The sequence below is a fragment of the Myxocyprinus asiaticus genome, chromosome 5 (genome assembly GCF_019703515.2).
Source record: "Myxocyprinus asiaticus isolate MX2 ecotype Aquarium Trade chromosome 5, UBuf_Myxa_2, whole genome shotgun sequence".
Classification (NCBI taxonomy): domain Eukaryota; kingdom Metazoa; phylum Chordata; class Actinopteri; order Cypriniformes; family Catostomidae; genus Myxocyprinus; species Myxocyprinus asiaticus.
Genome location: NC_059348.1, coordinates 2,605,551 through 2,629,882, shown reverse-complemented (window position 1 = coordinate 2,629,882; position 24,332 = coordinate 2,605,551). Strand labels below are relative to the sequence as shown.

Sequence of the window (24,332 nt, the reverse complement as noted above, 5' to 3'; positions counted from 1 at the left end):
TTACCTGTGTCTGAGGAATTGGAGCATTATATGTCTGTCTGTCTGTAGTCTGCTGATCCAGAGACCAGGCTGATCGTCCACATCGTCCTGTGTGCTCAGTCACACTGCTGGACTCTCTGCTGGAGAGCAAACTCTTTTCAGCTGGAGAGACTGCTGCTGATCCACACACACACACACACACACACACACACACACACACACACACACACACACACACACACACACACACACACACACACACACTTTGTCCTGTTAAATGTATATGGAGTGTAAAGTGTCCTTGAGCTTGTGGAAAGGCGCTATGTAAATAAAACGTATTATTATTATTATTATTATTATTATTAAGGATTAGATGCATTTTAAAATAAACTCAACTCAACTCAACATTTTGTGTTAAGGAATAAATTTTTTACTGCAAGGATTTTTTTTTTTTAAACTCTGAGTCATCACAATAGAGTGCTTGGGGAAATTTACAGAGAAAAATGAATGTACACTTTTTTTTTTTTTTTGACAGTTGACATAATTATGGTTTCATTCTGATTTCTGCTTGAGAATTAGTACAAACAACAATACAACAACATAAATGCGAGTTTGTTGTAAAGGTTGCTTTCGTCCAACAGTTGTAGAAATAAGTTAATAGAATAACTGACATTTCAGTGACAGAAGTGATACTGACACAATGTGACCAACTATTTTGTTTATTTTTGCTCCAACAACAAAAATAATTCAATTACAATGTTGCGAACATCTCTCTTGTAAAAGAGATTAAAATCTCAATGGGACTAACCTGGTTAAATAAAGGTTCAATAAAAAATAAAAAATAAAATGTAGTGAACACAAACAAGTGGAGAGATTAGACTGTATATAAATGTTATAGGGCAGTTCAATAATAAATCATGGAGGACTATATCAACAAGAGCGGTTACAATGCAACCACTGGAAAACTAAACGTGCTTTGAAGTCTAAGCAAACAGAAGTTGTTTGGTCATCTCTCCTGGCAGAAGTCTCAGCGCTAAGGTGTTAATTTTGCTCACTCACAGTTGGAATGTTAATGAATGAACAATGACCCTCTAGCGAGAAAAACTTTCCATTGAGCAAAACTGCTTAAAACCCCTCAAATTCCCTAACAACACTTTCCAATGGCAGAGCCCATCGAATGGCAGCTCAAACGAAATTCCAGAGTTATAATCTGAATAAAATGTGACATAGCAAAATGATTAAGCTACACTACAATAATTTGTTCTATATTCATCTAAAAAGTATTTGATTGTCTCAGCTAGTAAAATATTTTGTGAGACAATTGCATATAAAATGTGTCAGAGGATATGAGTGTGTGTTGCTGTGTCTATATTTGTGAGTTTGACACAGTTGTTACCATATGGTTTAGAAACAACAATAGACTAATAGAACCCACAACAAGGACTCTAACAATTTGACATATAATGTCGAATGATGTGAAAAGTTTTGAATATAGCAAATGATGTAAGGAAAATTTCATGTCACACTAAACATTTAATGCAAGCTCTTTTTTTTTTAGGAGGAACATTTAATCTATTGATACGTTGGGAATGTTTAGCTTCAGGCAAACACTGTTCTTTTACTGAAACCTCTATCAGTAACATCTGTATTATCCTGCTACACTTATTTTATTCCGCTAATTTTCTTAATCAATTTATTTATTTAGTTTTTCATGTTGTTTCAATGTAATATTCATAGTTCCATCCAACGTTCTAGCAGGAACTAGTGAGAACATTTACTGTCAGTGACACTCGAAAAATTCCAGGACTAAACGTCTGGTCAGTACCTGTGTTTATAAGTCACACAGAGCAGTTTCCAGCCCGGCTGAATAAATAATTCATAGCCAACGTGTGTGTGTGTGTGTGTGTTTTTGTAAACAGCTGGAAACAAACAAACAAAAACAAACATTACCAGCACAAAACACTTTTTCTCTCTGTCATAACAAATTTTCTTCTGCAAAAGATTTCCAAGGACTGTTTGTTGAATAAAAAATACAATACAAACTTTTAAGAACCTGTGCTATTCATAATATACTGTTAATAATATTTATTTTTTTATTTATGCTTGGAAAATTAAGTCTTTTTTTAGGACCATTAACATAACAGTGGCAGGTAATAATATTTTCATGACAACTGTGTCTCAAATTTTCATTACTTTCATTTGAAGAAGAAAAAACTAAGAAAAAAAAAAAACAATAATATATACTTTAAGTTGTAAAGTATTTCTATATCAAGATAGTATATGTGTGCTTCCTATAATGAATTATTTACAAATAATTGTATTTCAGTAATTTCTTACTGTTTCCAGTAAGGAGAAAGTATCACTGAAATAAGAGAAAGCATGTCTATTGTAAATACTAAACCAGTACACTTAAAATCAACTTAATACATTCATGTGTTAGATGAGAACATAATTATATTGCTTAAAGTCCAATGGAAATTCAACTCAGTTATCAAAAAGTGATATGATCACATTGCTATGAAATGTTCAAATGGAATTAGACTTCTAAAAGAGGGTGTTCACACAATGTTGCAAACTGCTTAACTTAATTAAAATTAGCTAGTGCAACAATTCTTTAGCATTTCATCTCAACTTAATTTCATTGTGTACAATCCATCTACACTTACTTTAAATGTGTATTGGGAAAAGCACAAGTAAAAAACTATATATATATATATATATATATATATATATATATATATATATATATATATATATATAATTTGTATAGAAGTAACATTTGTGTAATGTTGTGTGATGAAGTTTCTGTCCTGTTGGATCTTTCTGGAGGTTACCATTGTGGATAAGAGTGGAGCTAATGGTTAGGTCGAGGATGGTTTAAACTGACTGAAGTATAATACTAGTGGTGGTGATTGATTCTTTTGTTTCTGTTCATCAAAAAATTTGTTCAGATTCATTCATTGATTTGTTCACTGACCATGTCGTCAAGTTACACCTTTGTGTCTGCAGATGGCGCCATCTTTTAAGTAATTGCATTGAACCTAATGCAGTCATTCTCCACCAGAAGTCTGTTTATCCTTTATTAAAATTTTACTAAGAGAAGTGTTAAAAGCATCACAAGTCTTTCCCCACAAATGACACCAAAGTATATCTGTCATACTGTGAACTGCTGAGCATGACTTTTTATCAAGCTTTACAAAAAAAAGGACAACAATACTTGCCTAAAAATAATGAGATTCATCCGGCCACTTTCTTGTTTAAGGAGATTAACAATATGAAAGAACAACATGAAGCTCCTCCTCTCATTCAGCCGGTCAGCATTCATGATGACTGATTCGTTTATATCAGTTGCGAACAAGTTTACCAGTACATTCAGTTCGTTCATGACATGAACGAAATGACCAACTATTTCAGTGAAGGGGTGTATTCGTTCAGTGGGTCCAACCAATTATATAAAAGCACCACAAATGGAATTTGCACGTCTACAGTTTTATTTTCTGTTAATGCATGATTTTCTGTAAAGCTGTTTTGAAACAATGTGTGTTGTGAAAAGCATTATACAAATAAAAATGACTTGTATGAAGACACTTTAAAAATAGAGTTTAAACACCATGTAACCCCGGTGTCCTGGCCAAATTCCCCCCATTGGCCCTTCTCAATCATAGCCTCCTAATAATTCCCATTGATTAATTGGCTCTATAACTCTCCTCTCTCCTCTCCACCAATAGCTGATGTGGTGGGCGTTCTGGCGCACTATGGCTGCCGTCACATCATCCAGGTGGATGCTGCACACTGGTGGTGGTTCAGGAGATTCCCCCTACACTATGTAAAGCGCTTATTTTCACTATATTTTGTCAAATGCTGGGCTTAATTATTGCCAAGACAAAAAGTTTAAGAAAAGCCTAAATATCTTACACTGTGCATCAAAGCACAACATTTCCATCCGTAATTTGTCATTTTTACTGTACATCTTCATAATTTTTTACACATCCATAAACTGGGGATCATGTTTTGTGTATACCTATAAACATAACTTAAGTGTATTTCATGCCTGTCTCTCCTTGCTGAACACGATTGACTCACATGCCGAACTGAATAGGCTTGTTCGAGATGAGCAAAATCTGCGCAGCACCGATCACCGGTGATCACCGGCAGGTGCATGCTGGTTAGAAATGTGTCTGAGTGTAGTCCGACTTGCTCTGATGTCGTGCTGATGTATGCCAAAAAGCTCTCTCTCTCTCTCTCTCTCTTTTTTAAACTTTCATATCATGTTTTTACGTGTATAAATTATATGTGAATATTCCTAACACTGACAGTGCGATATCTGTATGGTATATGTGACATCTTATTTCTGAAATATCTAAAATACACGTCTTTATTAAATAAAAAATGGATGAAAATACACATCTATGGTATAAATTAAATAATATTTACACTGAGTGTCTTTTTCATCATATTTATTTTCATTTTAAAGAAACAGAATTTTAATTGTATCCACTTTATCAGCAACAGCGCAAAACAGCAGGTGGCGGTAACGCACTGTTAAATTGCGATACGCCAATAAAACAAGAAGCAACAGAATCAGCGAACGTGAATCCCGCGATATCTGCCTTTGATCTCGAAGGTATCTGATCAACAACGAGAAGTGAGAACTGTCCAGTTTTACAGCTCTTATTTCATTGCTCCCCAGACTGCACCAGCCAGTTCTCGTATACTTTCAAGGCGAGAGATTTGGCATCTCAAACAAGCCTACTGATAAACACACCTCCATCTTGTTCAGTCGTTCAGCTGGTCTTAAACTTGTTTGAGATGAGCCAGTTCTGTGCAGAACCGATAACTGGTGATCAGTAGCAGCGGCAGGTGCATGCCGGTTAGAAATCTGTCCGACTTGCTGTGATGTCATGGTGATGTATGCTAAAAAACAAAACAAAACAAAACAAAAAATCTCGTGAGAGTGAGGCGCACACAGTTGTAGCAGTCAGGCGGTGCTGTTGGATTTTTCCAGCTGAGCAAACTGCAAGCATGATGGGAAACGATTTGCTGATGACACAGCTTAATGCTCATTGGCTGAAACAACCGTGAGAGTTTTCGCAGAACTGAAGGTGTCAGAATAAACGCCATGGTAATGGAATCCTACCACACTACTCTTATTTCTGCCATAGACTGACATAGCAGAAGTAGTAAGTAGTACGTAAAGTATGCAATTGCGTGCACAGCCCATGAAACACGTGTAACCGTTGTCACTTGTGAGTCTGGCCAATCGTGAAAGAGCTATGTCGTCATCAGAGCTTGTGCAGCTCCTCTGAAGCAACTCCTGAGGCTGCAGTACCTGGCTGCTCTCGAATCGCTCTCGCAGTACTTTGATGGCATACTCACAAAACAAAACTTTAATTTAATTACGAGGCGGTGGCGCTGGTTCAAGTCGGACAACATTTCTAACCGAGATCATATGTACAGACATAATAAAGCTGAGGGAGCATATGTTCGATCACATAGAAAGTGGCTTGAGGAAGGCGAACAAAATTCGGCCTATTTTTTCAGATTAAAAAAGCAGCAAGGAATTGAAAAACTCATGAATAATGGTATAATTAATGAAGATCAGAAATCTATTGGACAATTTTGTGCTAAATTCTACAGTGACATATACATCTAAATTCTTCTACCAAGCCACCATTGATTTTTTTTAATCTTTTCAAAATGAAAAGCATTTGGACGGAATAGATCAAGCCTTTTGTGAGGACCCTATTACCTTAATAGAAATAGTTGAGGTGATTAACTCTTTAAAAAAATAACAAATCCCCTGGATCTGATGGACTCACTTCAGAATTCTATATATTATTTAACAAAAATATAGCACCCTTTATATTAGAGGTATTCAAGGAGAGTAGTGAGAAGATATTGCCTACTTTATGTCAAGGAGTAAATACTTTAATTCCGAAACCAAATAAAGACCCCTTATTAATAGATAATTGGCATCCGATCACCTTATTAAATAATGATTACAAAATAATTGCTTTAGTTTTGGCAAAAAGATCAGCATCATAAATTCCATTACGAGGCACAGTCAGGTTTTTTGCCAGAGAGACATATATCAAATAGCATACGTTTAATTTTAGACATTTTAGACTACTCTTAATTAATAAAGAAAGCTTTATTTTATTTTTAGATTATTATAAAGCATTGGACAAACTAGAACATGGATTTTTGTTTGAAGCTCTACATAGAATTGGTTTTGGGGAGTCATTTTGTAATATGATTAAAATGCTGTACACAAATAGCAATAGCTCTGTTAAATTAAGCAATGGTACTTCATCTAGATTTTTTTCTACAGTGTGGAATTAGACAGGGATGCCTAATCTCCCTCTATCTTTTTTAATTGAAACACAATTTCTTAATTCATATATTAAATCAAGCAATTCAAAAGGTATCACTATTGATGATAAGGAAATAATTATTAGTCAGTTAGCTGACGACACAGCTCTTTTTTTAGAAGATTCCATGCAAATACCGGCAGCTCTAAGAATTCTTCAATTTTTCTCTAAAGCACCAGGTTTATGTCTTAACCTTAACAAATGTGGATTGCTCCCAATTAAAAATTTAGCATTTCCGTAAATTAATGGTATCACTGTCAGAAATTGTGTTACATATTTGGGTATACAGATAACAGGATAATTCCAGAAGTTCGCTAAATTTTAACCCAATTATAGCAAAAACAAAAAATAGACTTAATTGTTGGTTACAAAGAGACCTTTCTTTGAAAGCAGAAGGTTTGTCTCGCCTAACCTATGCTGCCCAATCACTGTATGTTGATAAGCACACGTATAAAACAATAGATGGAATTTTAACTAAATTTCTTTGGAAAAACAAACCTCATTATATTACAAAATCAGTGATACTAAATTCTTACTGCAAGGGGGGTTTGAATTTTATTGAATTTAGTTCCTTAAATAATACACTTAAAATAAATTGGCTTAATCGATTTCTTTTGTTATTAATTTTTTTTATTGATTCATAAATTAACACAAGAAATACAACAACATCTATATAATGAATCAAAAACTTTTAACATTAAACCCCCACTATATCCCCTCCCCCTACCAAACTCTCAACCCACCCTGACCCCCCATGAACACCCCTGTGGTCAATAGAATATAGACGCACACACACAGAAAACTAAAACAACAACATAAAATAACATACAATAATCAAGTATAATAATAAAATAAAAAAAATTTAAAATAAAAAACTCTGAATTACTCCCTCCACTGCCCCACCTCGAGATTCCCTCAAAAATGCTAAATAATTGCTCCATTACTTATTGTAAGTTTCCCTAACCCCCATCCTAATACTCGACCCCTCCTCGAAGACAGCCACCCTCCCCATCTCCGCGCACCACTCTGGGAACGAGGGTGCTCCATCCGACTTCCAACTCCTCAAAATAACCTGTCTACCAATCATCACAAAACCCAGTCCTTCATGTGCTTATCTACCAAATCCATGACCTCCCTATCTCCCAAAACACAGAGTCTGGGGCAGAACAAGACCTGAGTGCCCAACACATCACACACAAAACTCTGTACCTTCAGCCAAAATTCTTGGATCTTAAGGCACCCCCAAAAACATGGATGGTGTCTCCATCTTCAGTATGGCATCGCCAGCAGATGGGTGTGTCCTTAAGACCAAGCCTATACAATCTAGAGGGGGGTCCAATAAAATCTATGTAAAATCTTAAATTGCATAAGGTGAACCCTTGCATCTCTAGATGCAGACTTTATGTTTTTTAGAATCCTTGCCCACACTCCCTCCTCCAATACCAAGTTTAAAGTTTAAATCTTTCTCCCATAATCTTTTAAGAGAATTTAAAGCTCGGTCCCCCAGACTCTGAATTAACAAGGAGTAATACACTGATGCCTCATGACCCTTCCCAAAAGCAGCAATCACCACTTCCAGAGTATCTGCCGCTCTAGGGGGGTGTATGCTACTCCCAAAAACAGAGCAGAGCAGGTGGCGCAGCTGTAAATACTTATAAAACTGAGATCTGGGAATCCCAAAATGTTGAATCAAATTTTCAAAAGACCTCAATACTCCACCCTCATACAGGTCACCAAGTGTATTAACCCCCCTCACAATCCAATCTGACCAACAGAAAGGGGACTTATTAATGCATAGTTTAGGGTTCTGCCATATGCTCGAGGCTACGTTTAAATAAATATCAGAATTAAACACTCTGGACACTTTTGTCCATATCGAGTGCAAATGCAAAATAACGGGGTGCAACTTAACCTCTCCAGCTAGTTTAATCGAAAGGCTTTGCAGTGGCGAGATAGGGGCAAGAACTTCCTTTTCAATACAAAACCAGGGAGGAGCTCTCTCAAGTGGAAGTGACCAATGAACCAAATGTCTAAGACTGAATGCATAATAATAAAATAAAATCTTGGGTAGGCCTAACCCACCTATGTCAATCGGCCTATGTAATTTACTGGAATTTAACCTGGGACGTTTACCATTCCAAATGAAGGACTTCACTATGCTATCAAATTGCTTAAAATAAGAGAGAGGGACATCTACAGGGAGAGATTGTAGCAGATAGTTAAATTTTGGAATGCAATTCATTTTAATAATATTAACCTTCCCAATCATTGATAAGTTTAATGAAGCCCACCTGTCCACATCATTCGAAAACCTTTTTATTAAGGGATCAAAATTAACTAACTAATTCAGACAAATCTGCTGGGAATAAAATTCCCAAATACTTAATTCCCTGTTTGGGCCACATGAAGGTGCCTGGCTGGAAAGCCGTTACTGTACAGTACGCTGTCAAAGCCAAAGCTTCGGATTTAGACCAATTGACTCTGTATCCTGAGAATTTGGAAAAGGAGTTAATAATTCTGTGGAGGCAAGGCATGGATCTAGTGGGGTCAGAGACAAATAATAAAATATCATCTGCATAAAGCAGAAGCTTATGCGCTACACCTCCCGCCGTCACCCCTGGAAAATCATCCTCCTTTCTTATCGCGGCTGCTAATGGTTCCAGGGCAAGACAGAACAATAATGGGGAAAGAGGGCAACCCTGTCGGGTGCCCCTATCCAGAGTAAAATAATCTGAAATTAACCCATTTGTTTGTACCGCTGCTACAGGGTGTCTATAAAGTAACTTAATCCAACCAATAAATGTGTTCCCGAACCCATACCTTTCCAAAATCTTGAAAAGATAATCCCATTCTACCATATCAAATGCCTTTTCGGCATCAAGAGAGATGGCAGCAACCGAAGATTGTTCATTTGCTACTGACCACATGATATTGATGAAACGCCTAATATTATCAGAAGAACTACGGCCTCGAATAAACCCCACCTGATCTATATGTATAAGAGATGTCATAACTTTACTTAATCGATTAGCCAGAATTTTGGACAAAAGTTTTACATCTAACTGGATCAGCGAAATTGGGCGGTAACTTTTACACTCACTTGGATCTTTATCCTTTTTTAGAATCAGACTGATCCGGGCTTGTGTCATGGTTGGCGGAAGCTTTCCATTCTTTAATGAATCAGTATAAACTTCTAACAAAAGTGGAGCCAGTTCTGTAGCATAAGATTTGAAAAACTCAGCGGCAAAGCCGTCAGGCCCCGGAGCCTTGCCTGTAGGCAGGGACTTAATTATCTCAACAAGCTCCTCCAAGGTTATCTCAGAATCAAGATAATTTTTTTGCCCAGTCGTCAGTTTAGGGAGATCTAATGGTTCCACAAAGTTCCTAATATCTTCATCAGTGGATGAAGACGTGGACCTATAGAGATCAAAATAGAACTCTTTAAAAGCATTATTAATATCAATGGCTGTGGTAAATATTTCACCACAAGCAGATTTCACTGAGGGAATGATAGAAAAAGACTCTCTCTGCTGTATATACAGTATCTAGCCAAAAGTTTTCCTGCTTTATCACCTGACTCAAAGTATGACTGTCTTGCCCTGAACAACCAAAACTCCACTTTCTGTGACAGAATAGTATTATACCTGTATTTCAGTCGGGTCAATTCTCTGAGGCCATCAGATGACATACGGCGCTTCAGCTCTGCCTCTGCACTTTTAATATTTCCTTCCAACTCCACAATTTCTTGTGCTTTGGATTTTTTAATGAATGAGGCATAATGCATGATCCGACCCCTAAGAACCGCTTTAAGTGCCTCCCAAGCCACGCCCACAGAGGATACCGAGGACCAGTTGGTCTACATATAAACACTGAGTCTTTAACATTTGTTGGAAATCAGGATTTTGCAAAAGGGACACATTAAGGCGCCAATAAGATTTATTTTTCTCTATATGTGGCATCACCTCTAAAATCACCAGGGCGTGATCTGAGACTATTTAAACGTAAGAAGTATGATATAGTGTTTCTTGAAGAAACACTATATCTCTCCCCACAGGAAGCTGAAAAATTTGGGAAGATATGGGGTGGACATGTTTTTTTTAGTGCTGGCTCAATTAAGAGCAAGGGAGTCATTATATTGGTTAATTAACATTTACAATTCAAATTTCTCAAACAGATTAAAGATAAATTAGGAAGTGTCAGTATTGTGTTAGTTGAAATTCAAGGGCAAAGGTTGATTTTGGCTAATATTTACGCACCTAATGCTGATGATCAGGGCTTTTTTATAGATCTTGAAGGGATGTTGCAAGCCGCTGGCACCCCTCATGATATAATATTGGGAGGGGACTTTAATCTTTTGATGGACTCAGTCCTTGATCATAGTGAAGCAAAAGTGTGTAAACCCCCTAGAGCAACATTGACGCTTCACAGGATGTGTAAAAATCTTGGTCTTATGGATATTTGGAGACTTTTGAACCCATCTGGTAGGGACTATACATTTTTTTCATCAGTCCATAAGATTTATTCTAGAATAGATTTTTTTTTGATGTCCAAATCCCTAATTTCATCTGTTGTGGATTGCTCAGTTGGAAACATTTTAGTCTCAGATCACGCCCTGGTGAGTTTAGAGATGATGCCACATATAGAGAAAAATAAATCATATAGTTGGCGCCTTAATGTGTCCCTTTTGCAAAATCCTGATTTCCAACAAATGTTAAAGACTGAAATCAATGTTTATATGGAGACCAACTGATACTCGGTATCCTCTGTGGGCGTGGCTTGGGAGGCACTTAAGGCAGTTCTTAGGGGTCGTATCATACAGTATGCCTCATTCATCAAAAAATCCAATGCATGAGAACTTGTGGAGTTGGAAGAGAATATTAAAAGTGCTGAGGCAGAGCTGAAGCGCCATATGTCAGCTGATGGCCTCAGAGAATTGACCCAATTGAAATATAGATATAATACTATTTTGTCACGGAAAGTGGAGTTTTGGTTATTCAGGGCAAGACAGTCATACTTTGAGTCGGGGGACAAAGCAGGGAAGCTTTTGGCTAGATATATAAAGCAGAGAGAGTCTCTTTCTATCATTCCCTCAGTGAAATCTGCTGGTTGTGAAATTTTTACTTCAGCCATTGATATTAATAATGCCTTTAAAGAGTTCTATATTGATCTTTATAGTTCCACGTCTTCGTCTACTGATGAAGATATTAGAAACTTTGTGGAACCATTAGAACTCCCTAAACTGACGATTGAACAAAAAAACTCTCTTGATTCTGAGATAACCTTGGAGGAGCTTGATGAGGTAATTAAGTTCCTACCTACTGGCAAAGCTCCGGGGCCAGATGGTTTTGCCGCTGAATTTTTCAGATCTTATGATACAGAACTGGCTCCACTGTTGTTAGAAGTTTATACTGAATCATTAAAGAATGGAAAGCTTCCGCCAACCATGACACAAGCCCGGATCAGTCTGATTCTTAAAAAGGACAAAGATCCAAGCGAGTGTAAAAGTTACCGTCCAATTTCCCTGATCCAACTAGATGTAAAAATAATGTCAAAAATTCTGGCTAATTGATTAAGTAAAGTTATGACATCTCTTATACATATAGATCAGGTGGGGTTTATTCGGGGCGGTAGCTCTTCTGATAACATCAGGCGTCTCATCAATATTATGTGATCAGTGGCAAATGATCAGTCTCCGGTCGCTGCCATCTCACTTGATGCCAAAAAGGCATTTGATATGGTAGAATGTGATTATCTTTTTAAGGTTTTGGAAATGTATGGGTTCGGAAATACTTTTATTGGATGGATTAAGTTACTTTATAGACACCCTGTAGCAGCGGTACAAACAAATGGATTAATTTCAGATTATTTTGCTTTGGATAGGGGAACTCGGCAGGGCTGCCCTCTTTCCCCATTATTGTTCTGTCTTGCCCTGGAACCATTAGCAGCCGCGATAAGAAAGGAGGATGATTTTCCAGGGGTGGTGGCAGGAGGTGTGGCACATAAACTTCTGCTTTACGCAGATGATATTTTATTATTTGTCTCTGAACCTACTAGATCTATGCCTTGCCTCCACAGAATTATTAATTCCTTTTCTAAATTCTCAGGATACAAAGTTAATTGGTCTAAATCCGAAGCTTTGGCTCTGACAGCATACTGTCCAGTAACGGCTTTCCAGCCGGGCGCCTTCCAGTGGCCCAAATAGGGTATTAAGTATTTGGGGATTTTATTCCCAGCAAATTTGTCTGATTTAGTTAGTGTTCATTTTGACCCTTTAATAAAAAGGTTTTCGAGCGATGTGGACAGGTGGGCTTCATTACATTTATCGATGATTGGGAAGGTTAATGTTATTAAAATGAATTGTATTCCAAAATTTAACTACCTGCTACAGTCCCTACCTGTAGATGTCCCCCTCTCTTATTTCAAGCAATTCGATAGCATAGTGAAGTCCTTCATTTGGAATGGTAAACGTCCCAGATTGCATTTTAATAAGTTACATAGGCCGATTGACAAAGGTGGGCTAGGACTACCCAAGATTTTGTTTTATTACTATGCGTCACAGACATTTGGCTCATTGGTCACTTCCACCTGAGAGAGCCCCTCCCTGGTTTGTTATTGAACAGGCAGTTCTTGCCCCATTTCGCCGTTACAAAGCATCTCTATCAAACTAATTAGAAAAGTTAAGTTACACCCTGTTATTTCGCATTTACACTCGGTATGGACTAAAGTGTCCAGATTGTTTAAATTGGACACTTATTTAAATGTTGCCTCGAGCATATGGCAGAACCCAAGATTGTGCATTGGCAAGTCCCCTTTCTGCTGGCTAGAGTGAATTGTGAGGGGGGTTGCTACACTCGGTGACCTATATGAAAGTGGTGTGTTGAGATCGTTTGAAAACTTGGTCCAACATTTTGGGATCCCCAGACCTCAGACCACCTGCTTTGTACTATTTTTGGGAGTAGCACACACCCCCCTGAAGAGGCAGATGCTTTGGGAGAGGTGTTTGCGGCTTTTGGAAAAGGTCATGAGGCATCAGTGTACTACTCCCTGTTAATTCAGAGTATGGGGGATGGAGTTTTAACTTCTATTAAGAAAGTATGGGAGAAATTTTTGAATTTGGTATTGGAGGATGGAGTGTGGACTAAGATTCTGAAAAATGTCAAGTCTGCATCTAGAGGTGCAAGGGTTCGGCTTATGCAATTTAAGATTTTACAAAGATTTTATTGGACCCCCTCTAGATTATACAGGCTTGGTCTTAAAGGCACACCCACATGCTGGCGATGCCAATCAGAAGTTGGAGACATAGCCCATGTTTTTTGGGGATGCGTTAAGATCCAAGATTTTTGGTTAAAGATTCAGAATTATTTGCGTGACATTCTGGACACTCAAATTTTACTTTGCCCCAGACTTTGCATTTTGGGCGATGGGGAAGTTATAAATTTGGGTGACAAATATATAAAAAATGTGGTTCTGACTAGCGTGATGATCGGTAGACAAATTATTTTAAGGGGGTGGAAGTCAGACGGAGCGCCACCATTTCCAGAGTGGTGTGCGGAGATGGGGAGGGTGGCGGCTTATGAGAGGATGATGGATGGAAGGCTGGGGCGGGAGGACTTATTTTTCAGGTAGAGACAGGTGTTAGACATAATTTAGCTCAGGAGTAAGCGCCCTTACCGCTTTCTCTCTCCGGAGAGATGCTTGGCCACGCCCCCGCTGCCACAAATAGTAATGATCCTTATTTGTTTTTCGGTGAAAGCTTAGAGATTACAAATCACTGGGGCTGATACAAACATTTGAATACACTGCACTGATTTCACAGGACATAGAAAGACAAGCCCAAACAACACCCTTTAACATCTAAACTCTCTCAAAATATCCAAAATCAGCTTTCAGCTTAAGAGCAGTTATTTAAAGATGACACCATGTAATCATATAAATATACGGCAATTACAAATGCCATTTATAATAAATGCCATATCTTCGATTACATCAGAAAAAAATCAAATAAAACGGTAGGCCAGTTTATTGAGTGAGTGTTATGGTTACATTTGGTACAATTCCCACACCCAAAAGCCCCCTTTTGGAGGGTGTGTCCAACATATTTGGATGTTTTGTTTTTTTTTGCAGGGATTTTTGGTAAATCAGCTGCAATACGCCCATGATACGCACACGCAAAATTGTTAGATTTTTCAAGCAAATTAGTACCTACTATTTGGTATCTTAGTAAATCAGGGCCATGACATGGAATTGATTTTCTCTATTTTTATTATTTTTTAAGAATGTTAAGAAAAAAAACAACCTCTGAGAAATAAATGTTCCTTTGGGTAAGGACAAGTTCTTCTGAACTGTCTTTTGATGTTAAATTGACTGCAGGTTTTCTCTTCCTGTCCTTAAGATGTTCACATCACCAATACTACAAATGCAAATATAAAGCTGAAACATATCATTAGCACAGCATGTAAACCCAACATTGCTCTTCATCTTACCTAAGTGATGAGTCCTCTCTCTGCTTTTGTCATTCTGTACATCACGTCTTTGGCTCATGCTGCTGTTTTCACAACTGGTAGTATTACTGTTACTGTCTGCACCTCCAGTCCTCTTGAACGAGCTGGATTTGGTGGAAATGGGCACAAATGTTTGGTCCAGATCCAAAATCAGCTGGTTGAGCTGATGAATGGAGTTGTCGATGTCCACCGTTAGTGAACTGAATGCCTTGCCATGTTTTTTGTCATTCTCTTGGTTTTGTGACATCTGAGGAGTGGGTGGAGAATTATTCTGATCACTAACCGCTTTGGGCAGGATTTCTTGCATGTTATTTTGGAAACGCTGTACAAGCTGCTGTTGACGAACCCATGTTTGGGTGGAGTAGCAGCCATGCTGGAACAGATGCCTTGGAGCCACACCCAGTGAAGGAGAAGTGACGCTTCTTTGAGCAAAGCAAGCTTTCTGATCGTACTCCTCCATTGGCGCTGGGTGATGATGAGAAGTGTCCTCTATCCGAATGGGACTGCCAAAGCCATCGTACAGCAATGAGTTCTGGCTGCTCTTATGATAGGATGAAGACAGAGTGCCAAAACTGTTCACACGATGCAGGTCATGGCATGAGATCAAGACTTCATCATCTAGAATATCTGTCTCACGTTCTTTTAGTCGGCAACTGCCATTCATGTGCACCTGGGCTGAATCGTGGAGCATTTGTTGAGTGGTTAAAGTTGGCTCCATCAATGTGCAACCTCGGCTTGGCTCATCCAGACCAAAGCCGTTCAAAAGGTGCTTAAGTTCAACTTTCTCTTGCTGGCTAGGTTGGGATACTTTGACTCCCAGTGAGGGCCAACAGTCAGTCCGCAGTGAAACACTGGAGAGGCCTGAGTCACTGCTGGTTGAGAGGGTGTGGTCAGGGTTGGAGGTTGTAGAGGTGCTCTGGTGGGCTCTGGAGGGGTTCGGACCTCTGCTGGATGCTCTCCTAAAGGAGGGTTTCTCCAGGGTTGGATCTGGAGACTGCAGAGGTGAAACTGTAAAGAGGAGAGATGCAACACTTCAAATAGTCTGAAAGTGCAATAACATAAAAAGCTATAACTTCAGAAACCATTGATGGAGGCAGTAAATCTTTAAAAATACATGTCTTTGACATCAATATTCATGATTTGTTTAAACTAAATTTTGTTTTATTTGATGGCAAGCACTAGCATGGGCCATTTTGTGTTAAAAAAAATTCAGCAGCATTAGCTGGGTTTACATCCAAATATAATTTTTTTTTTTTAAGTGCATTTTTAAAAATTGAACTAAAGAAAATGTGAATCACTGTGGGTTTCCATCCACTTTGTCATGAATCATCTTGAGGGAAACTGCCTTGCCATGATGGAGCAGCTGAATGACTTCCTTACTCTGGGGAGAGTTGTATTTGCAGTATTGGTGCACTTGTAGATCGTTTTATTAAATGCTGCCTGGAGACGCCACAGAATGAGTGTAATATCTAATATAATGAGGACTGAATTGACTGCTATGCCCGTATGCTGACAGCCTCCGTGTACCTAGGAGTTCAAAACTGTTTTGGTGGATTGTGAGGACCAGCTGTGGGTTAAACACTTCCAGATGGCAAGGGCTATGTTTGAATAATTGTGTGCCAAGGTCGGACTTCTCGTTGAGAGTTTATGAGCATATCAAGTGTTTCCATTCTGGTTTTCACATGCGCAAATTAAAAATGAGCATAAAAATGGTTGGATGCAAACCGAGCAAGGACATGGAATTTCCTGGCAAATAAAGTATCTTGATCAATTCATTTGTCTTCTGAATAGACAATTGAGAAAACTAGACTCCATTACTAGATTTTTGGATCATTGACAGGTTGTCCGAAGTGGTAAAAATAAGAAATCTTTTAAAAATCTAGTTAAAAACACATTTGTTAAGTTTGTAGTAATGTAATCTTTGTGTCCATGTTGGTTTCATTCATACATGAGAGTGGCAGAATAGCACAGAATGGCAGCCTGAATCTTGATTACACTGCCTGACTTAAATTTTGCTTGTAATGAGACTTTTTATTAATGTATTTGACTATTTCCAGATGGTTACACCACTTAGATATTTTTGACTTTAAGCCCCAGAAAAAAGAAAAGAAAAAAATTGCTAAATGACTTGAACTCATAAATGGAAAACATGTTCATCATAGTAGAGGTGTATTCTACTAATAGTTTTGTGTGAATTGCATTTTGAATGTATTTTTATTTAACTTTATTGATCCAAAAAAAAAAAAAAAAGGCCTCATGTCATTCACCCTTTTACATTTTCTGAATAAAAGATGAGTGGTGCTTGCCTGTATAAAAGTTACCGCAATGACGCTAGGATGTTTCTGGGTGGTTGCTTGAGAATTTCTAGGTGGTAGCCAGGGTTTGAAATGAACTTTTGGCTTACCGGCAACAGTGGCTAGTAGTTTTCCAAGGTCATTAGCCTCTCAACATTTTCACTTGCCAAAATCCCCCATCCCACAAAAAGTGATGAAGTTAATTGGAGACTGTAACTGTATGCATTTGTTTGGACATATTATTTGAACAAAAATTCTATTAGTTTAGCAGGACACCTAATGATTTATGTCACTTTTAGGATATCTGAAGGTAAACTTGACCAGTTAGAACAGGAGTAGGTTTGAAAATAACCTTTAACTAACTTTCACAGTTGTAATAAAAATAAAGTATAATAGTTTCGTCCTAATAGATTTAATATGAATCTGTACAAGATACCACTTAGTGTTACTGAAGTAAAAAAAAAAGTAAACTTTTAGTAAGAAATATGATTATTTTAAAAACTGATGGTGTGCATTTGTCTCCTCTTTACCTCGTCAGTGCTGTTGATAATGTAGGGGCTGCCTATCCATTTGAGAGGTTTGACTTTCTCCATATAGAATTTTATACTGGAACGTTCTCAGTAGAATTAAAATGGGTCATTCAAATGCCCAGGTTAAATGTCTTAAAAGCTTTCCAATGTTATTTTCACACTTTATTATAATATAATATAATATAACTATTTCTTTCCTTTTTTATTTTCTCACTTTTATCTGCCTCTCTCTCTCTCTCTCTCTCTCTCTCCCCCTCTCAATCTTTCATTACTTCCTCTGTCCACTAATTCTAACCTCTCTAAAAGCAGTAAAACATAATTTTCCTACCTGTTGATGTCTTTTCTTTGAATTACATGACCTATGCATTCCTCACAGGTGAGGCAGGTAAAGGTATGCAGTTAGTATTCCTGTAGGTGCAGAACTCAATAATGTCCCTCAGATCTGGACTTGTTTTCCTCTTGAACTGGTGTAGGTGTAACCCAGGGCTGAAGGGCCTGAAGGGGGTGGGCCTGATATTTCCATTTATGGGGACTGGAATGTAAACATGGCGGTGGAGCATGAGATAAGGGAGGCGGGGGCAAATAAAATGAAACTGTGAACAACCTCTAAAGAGAGGGTTAGGAACAGGGTGAAGTGGTCAGAGGGAGATTGAAAGATAAAATACGAACAAAAAAGTTGGAAAGTCTAACTCATTATAGCGAATTGGTTCATTCAAAAAAAAAAAAAAAAAAAGATTCATCACTCAAAATCGAATCATCACTCAAAAGTATTCCCAGAAGTCCATTTTACATTACATTTTTGTTGAAAAATTGCTGTTTTTCATTGTGTTTTCAATATTAATTATATACATAGCATCAAATGTTGTTATTGTTCCATCATTATTGTTAACAACAATTGTTCCCAAAATTAATAATAATCTTAAATATTAAAAGTATTGTTAACAATATTGTTCCCACAGGGTTTCTACACCTTTTGACACATGAATTTCCATGACTTTTTCAGTCATTAAGGATTAAATAATAATAAAAATAATTTAATGAAATTGTACTCACAAAGATACATTTCTAACTGATAAAATATTTTAGAGCTCAGTATAAATTAGCAACGTTTAGCCATTCAACTCTATGTGGTGCAAGATAATTCTTTGACTTGTTATCGTTAGCCATTCGGCTCGCTCACATGTGACATGTTAAGCCAATCAGCCTGCAACAAAGTCTTTTTAGCTAGTCAGTCCACTGTCGGCCATCTTTGGAACATTCTCGGGAGATTACAAGATTACAATCAAAGAACATGTTTCAAATCAGCAATAAAATCTGACAATACTAGTATCATAAATTGTGATTCTTTACCTCATATTTAGCTAAAAACTTGCTTGTATGAGCTTGTATAGCTAATGTGCATGCGCATTCTAGAGTTGATTGACAGGTGATGTCTGTATCTAAAAGGTGATTGGCTCTTTTAATTGTAAGGCAGGACTTCCTTTCTACATCTGTTGACCGTTGGGTGCTCAGAGCTCCTTGGTTGAGCGTTCCAATTTCTCCCATTCATTTTAATAGAAGTGGCCTGTCTCTGCTAAATAATCTCTGGTTGTAAACTGATTGGTCCTCTAACTTGTTATCAGGTAACCAATCAACTTGAGTCTCTCTCTTTGTCTAACATTTCAGTGGCTCAGTTTTGCTGATAAGCTGGTTTCTCTGCAGCACACTGCGAGAGTTTTTTTCTGAAAAAGCTATTTGCTCAGATGGTTTGCTGGGGCTTTTCTTCTATCAGCTTGAACAGTAAGGTCTGCTTTTGGCCATGATACATACACTATATTGCCAAAAGTATTCGCTCACCCATCCAAATAATTGAATTCAGGTGTTCCAATCACTTCCATGGCCACAGGTGTATAAAATGAAGCACCTAGGCATGCAGACTGCTTCTAAAAACATTTGTGAAAGAATGGGCCGCTCTCAGGAGCTCAGTGAATTCCAGCATGGTACTGTGATAGGATGCCACCTGTGCACCAAGTCCAGTCGTGAAATTTCCTCGCTACTAAATATTCCACAGTCAACTGTCAGTGGTATTATAACAAAGTGGAAGCGATTGGGAATGACAGCAACTCAGCCACGAAGTGGTAGGCCACATAAAATGACAGAGCGGGGTCAGCGGATGCTGAGGCGCATAGTGTGCAGAGGTCACCAACTTTCTGCAGAGTCAAATGCTACAGACCTCCAAAGTTCATATGGCCTTCAGATTAGCTCAAGAACAGTGCGTAGAGAGCTGCATGGAATGGGTTTCCATGGCCGAGCAGCTGCATCCAAGCCATACATCACCAAGTGCAATGCAAAGCGTCGGATGCAGTGGTGTAAAGCACGCCGCCACTGGACTCTAGAGCAGTGGAGACATGTACTCTGGAGTGACAAATCATGCTTCTCCATCTGGCAATCTGATGGACGAGTCTGGGTTTGGCAGTTGCCAGGAGAACGGTACTTGTCTGACTGCATTGTGCCAACTGTGAAGTTTGGTGGAGGGGAGATTATGGTGTGGGGTTGTTTTTCAGGAGCTGGGCTTGGCCCCTTAGTTCCAGTGAAAGGAACTCTGAATGCTTCAGCATACCAAGAGATTTTGGACAATTCCATGTTCCCAACTTTGTGGGAACAGTTTGGGGATAGCCCCTTCCTGTTCCAACATGACTGCGCACCAGTGCACAAAGCAAGGTCCATAAAGACATGGATGAGCGAGTTTGGTGTGGAAGAACTTGACTGGCCTGCACAGAGTCCTGACCTCAACCCGATAGAGCACCTTTGGGATGAATTAGAGCGAAGACTGCGAGCCAGGCCTTCTCGTCCAACATCAGTGTCTGACCTCACAAATGCGCTTCTGGAAGAATGGTCAAAAATTCCCATAAACACACTCCTAAACCTTGTGGAAAGCCTTCCCAGAAGAGTTGAAGCTGTTATAGCTGCAAAGGGTAGGCTGACATCATATTAAAACCTATGGATTAAGAATGGGATGTCACTTAAGTTCATATGCATTTAAAGGCAAATGAGCGAATACTTTTGGCAATATAGTGTATGTCTTTAACAAAAAATGATAAAATATATGAGTTCAAAACACAAGTGTAAGTGTAAAATTAACAAAAACTAAAGTTGACCAAAAGGAGAGACATATTTTAAGTAATAGCAAGAATATTTTGACATTTAAAACATTATTCTTCATGATTATTTTTCATATTTTTCATTCATAAGGTTTTAAAGCCTTAAAAGAAAATCATAGTTTTTTCCTATTTTATTACTTAATTTATATATTTGAAGTTAAATATGTAAAAATGACTTCTTAAGGTGTATGAAGCACACATGCAGAAAAAAAGCACACCTTAAAAAATGACAATTTATATTACAATTAATCGTGAAAGCCCTTAACGAGACAATTAATCATCACAGCCCTAAAAGAGAAAATTAATCATCATAATTGCAATTATTTGTTTGACAATTAATCGTCAGCCAAATTTCATAATTGTGACAGCCCTATACCTGCAAAATTTGCAGTTACGTGGCAATGTTTGCAACAGACAGCACAATCATTTTCTATTTCCTTTAAACCATTGACTGGCATATAGACAGACAGTGATGGTACATAGATGTTGAATTTCGGCAAGCTTTGAGTTTGGACGTACTAACATTGACATTTGCATGTGAAAACAAGGCCTGAAGTCTGCTGCAGGAATGCGATGCCACAGTTGTGTGTTTGCGCTTGTTTCCATTAATATGTTTTATGCAAAATAGCTGTGGGGGCCTGTGATTGTGGCACATATATTTTTGTGTTTGTGAGTTTAGGAGGGCTGTGAATTCTGAGGTACAGATGGAAGTTCTGCCGTACACCACACCACAGTCAGAAAAAGATGCCTGGACTTCAGGGGTGGTTTCAGTGTGTGGGCAACGGCACGTCTGTGGTGTGTGTGTGTGTGTGTGTGTGTGTGTGTGTATGAGAATGATCGCACTGTGAATTCAGTGACAGTAGGTCAAAAGTTCTTCAGCTTTAGCTTTAAATATGTTTTCTTTCTTACCTTCTCCAGAGCAGATGTTCTGGTATGAGAGTCTGTGGTCATATAGTCGACAGTCACATCTGGACCATTCTGCCAGTGCTCTGATCCTGAAAAAACACAAAACAAAGCAATGAGATAACTTTATAACTCATTCTGTCTAATATATTTACATAACTTGCATATGGTATGTGACCTGCAAACAAGTCCATTAGGCTCAGATCAACTGTGCACTGTATATGTGGAGAAACTGTACTTTAGCATTACCAGAAAACAATGTGCTGAGCAAGACAAATGAAAGATTTGAAAGAACGTGTCAGTAAATATTGGAGGCTGTAAAATAAACAAATCATACCTTGAATTATTTCTGGGCCATCAGAAAATATTAACTCCACTTTTCCGTAACCTGGAAATCTGGCATCTGAAATTTGAATATCACAATATCAACAAGACGATGTATACAGGACATACAGACTTCATCCAGATAGTTTGTGACTGAACAGATTCCCCCTGACTACAAACTGATTAAATATTATGCAATCCACCCATTTTAGCATTTTTAAGACAAATAATCTGGTTGTAATTTATACAACTCTTGGAGAAGCTCATGTTTGAGGCTGAATCAACAAAACATCAGTTACATATTATATTGTCATTATTTCGGTCACCTGGCGTAAAAGGTACTTTTGATTTTATTTTCTCCTAAAACACTAAACAGCTACAGAAACTACCACAGCACTTTCCTAAACACCTGTTTGTCACTATGCATTGCAAAATTTCAGAGGTGCACAACACAAACAAATTAGCAAAGCAAATAAAAGCTAAAACTACAGTGGAAATAAGCCACAACACAACGGAGATAAGACACAACACAACAGAATTAAGCCACAACAAGGGTTGGGAGGATTACTTTTGAAATGTATTCCACTACAGATTACAGAATACATGCTGTAAAATGTAATTTGTAACGTATTCCGTAAAATTACTCAAGGTCAGTAACGTATTCTAAATACTTTGTATTATAGACTAATTACTTTTTCAGCACTGGTAGATTTTTTCACTTGTTTTGACTATAAAAATTCTGCCAGTACAGTAAGACAAAATACACATGTTAAAAATACATTCTCTGAAAAACCTAAATATCTTATGCAGTGTTGTTTCTAAAACAAGATAAATCAAATTGATCTTTTTTTTTAGATTTGTTTAGATATTTTTACAGGAAAACAATACAAAAATGATTATCAAGAATATGATTTTTGTGCTAATATCAAAGATCTTACTAGAAAAAAAGAAATTATGATCCAGCGTGAATTTTCTTGATAAAAAAATATGATCGTGCCTGGTAACATTTGCATGTAAAATGGTTAGAAATAGCATTTTAGCTTAGCATAAAGCTGACAATTTACACAAGGTTTATTTCTTTTTTCTTTTTTTGATTTTCTCCCTTTTATCTCCCAATTTGGAATGCCCAATTCCCAATGTGCTTTTAAGTGCTCGTGGTTGCGTAGTGATTCGCCTTGGTCCAGGTGGCAGAGGATGAATCCCAGTTGCCTCCGCGTCTGAGATGTCAATCTGCGTATCTTATCACATGGCTTGTTGAGCATGTTGCCACAGAGACATAGTGCGTGTGGAGGCTTCACGCCATCCACTGAGGTAACCACGTTCAACTCACCACATGCCCCACCGAGGATGAACCACATTATAGCGATCACAAGGAGGTTACCCCATGTCAATGGCCAATTTGGTTGCTTAGGAGACCTGGCTGGAGTCATTCAGCATGCCCTGGGATTCAAACTAGCGAACTAGCAAACTCCAGGTGTGGTAGCCAGCGTCTTTTACCACTGAGCTACCCAGGCCCCCAAGGTTTATTTCTATTTCTTCTGCTCCAAACTTACTTCAAACGTACTTCTCTGTCTGCTCGTATGAATGTAACACATCATAAGAAAGTGTTTCACCGCTGTTCAAATGCACTTTGGATCGCATCATTTATATGTATAAATGTTTTCCATCTGAAAGGACTAAATATTAAATGAAACAAATGACAAAATGCAAAGTAATCTCTTCAGTAATCAAAATACTTTTTGAATGTAACTATATTCTAATTACCAATGATTTAAATTGTTACTGTAGTGGAATACAGTTATTTATATTTTGTATTTTAAATACATAATCCCATTACATGTATACTGTTACTCCCCATCCCTGGCCACAACACAAAGGAAATAATAAGACACAACGCAACGAAATTATGCCACAATACAACGGAAATAAGATACAACACAATGGAATTAAGCCACAATACAACGGAAATAAGACACAACACAATGGAAATAAGACACAACACAACAGAATTAAGCCACAACACAACAAAATTAAGCCACAGCACAATGGAAATAAGAAACAACACAACAAAACTAAGCCACAACACAACTGAAATAAGACACAACACAATGGAAATAAGATAAAACACTACGGAATTATGCCACAAAACAATGGGAATAAGCCACAACACAACAGAATTAAGCCACAACAGAAATAAGCCACAACACAATGAAGTTAAGCCACAACACAATGAAATTAAGCCACAACACAATGTAAATAAGACACAACACAACATTTAATGTCATTTAAT

General features: G+C 37.8%; 1 protein-coding gene across 1 annotated transcript in view; it reads right to left on the bottom strand.

The window, feature by feature from the left end:
* The window catches only part of LOC127440552 (tensin-3-like), a gene marked incomplete at its 5' end in the record, with an annotated part of 39,630 nt that extends 17,487 nt beyond the window's left edge, over positions 1 to 22,143 (bottom strand). The window contains 5 exons of the mRNA XM_051697225.1: positions 5 to 156; positions 4,699 to 4,893; positions 14,834 to 15,845; positions 21,725 to 21,810; positions 22,056 to 22,143. Coding sequence (XP_051553185.1) covers positions 5 to 156; positions 4,699 to 4,893; positions 14,834 to 15,845; positions 21,725 to 21,810; positions 22,056 to 22,143 — 1,533 coding nt within the window. The remainder of the gene's footprint in view (positions 1 to 4; positions 157 to 4,698; positions 4,894 to 14,833; positions 15,846 to 21,724; positions 21,811 to 22,055) is intronic.
* Between the last annotated feature and the right edge of the window lie 2,189 nt (positions 22,144 to 24,332).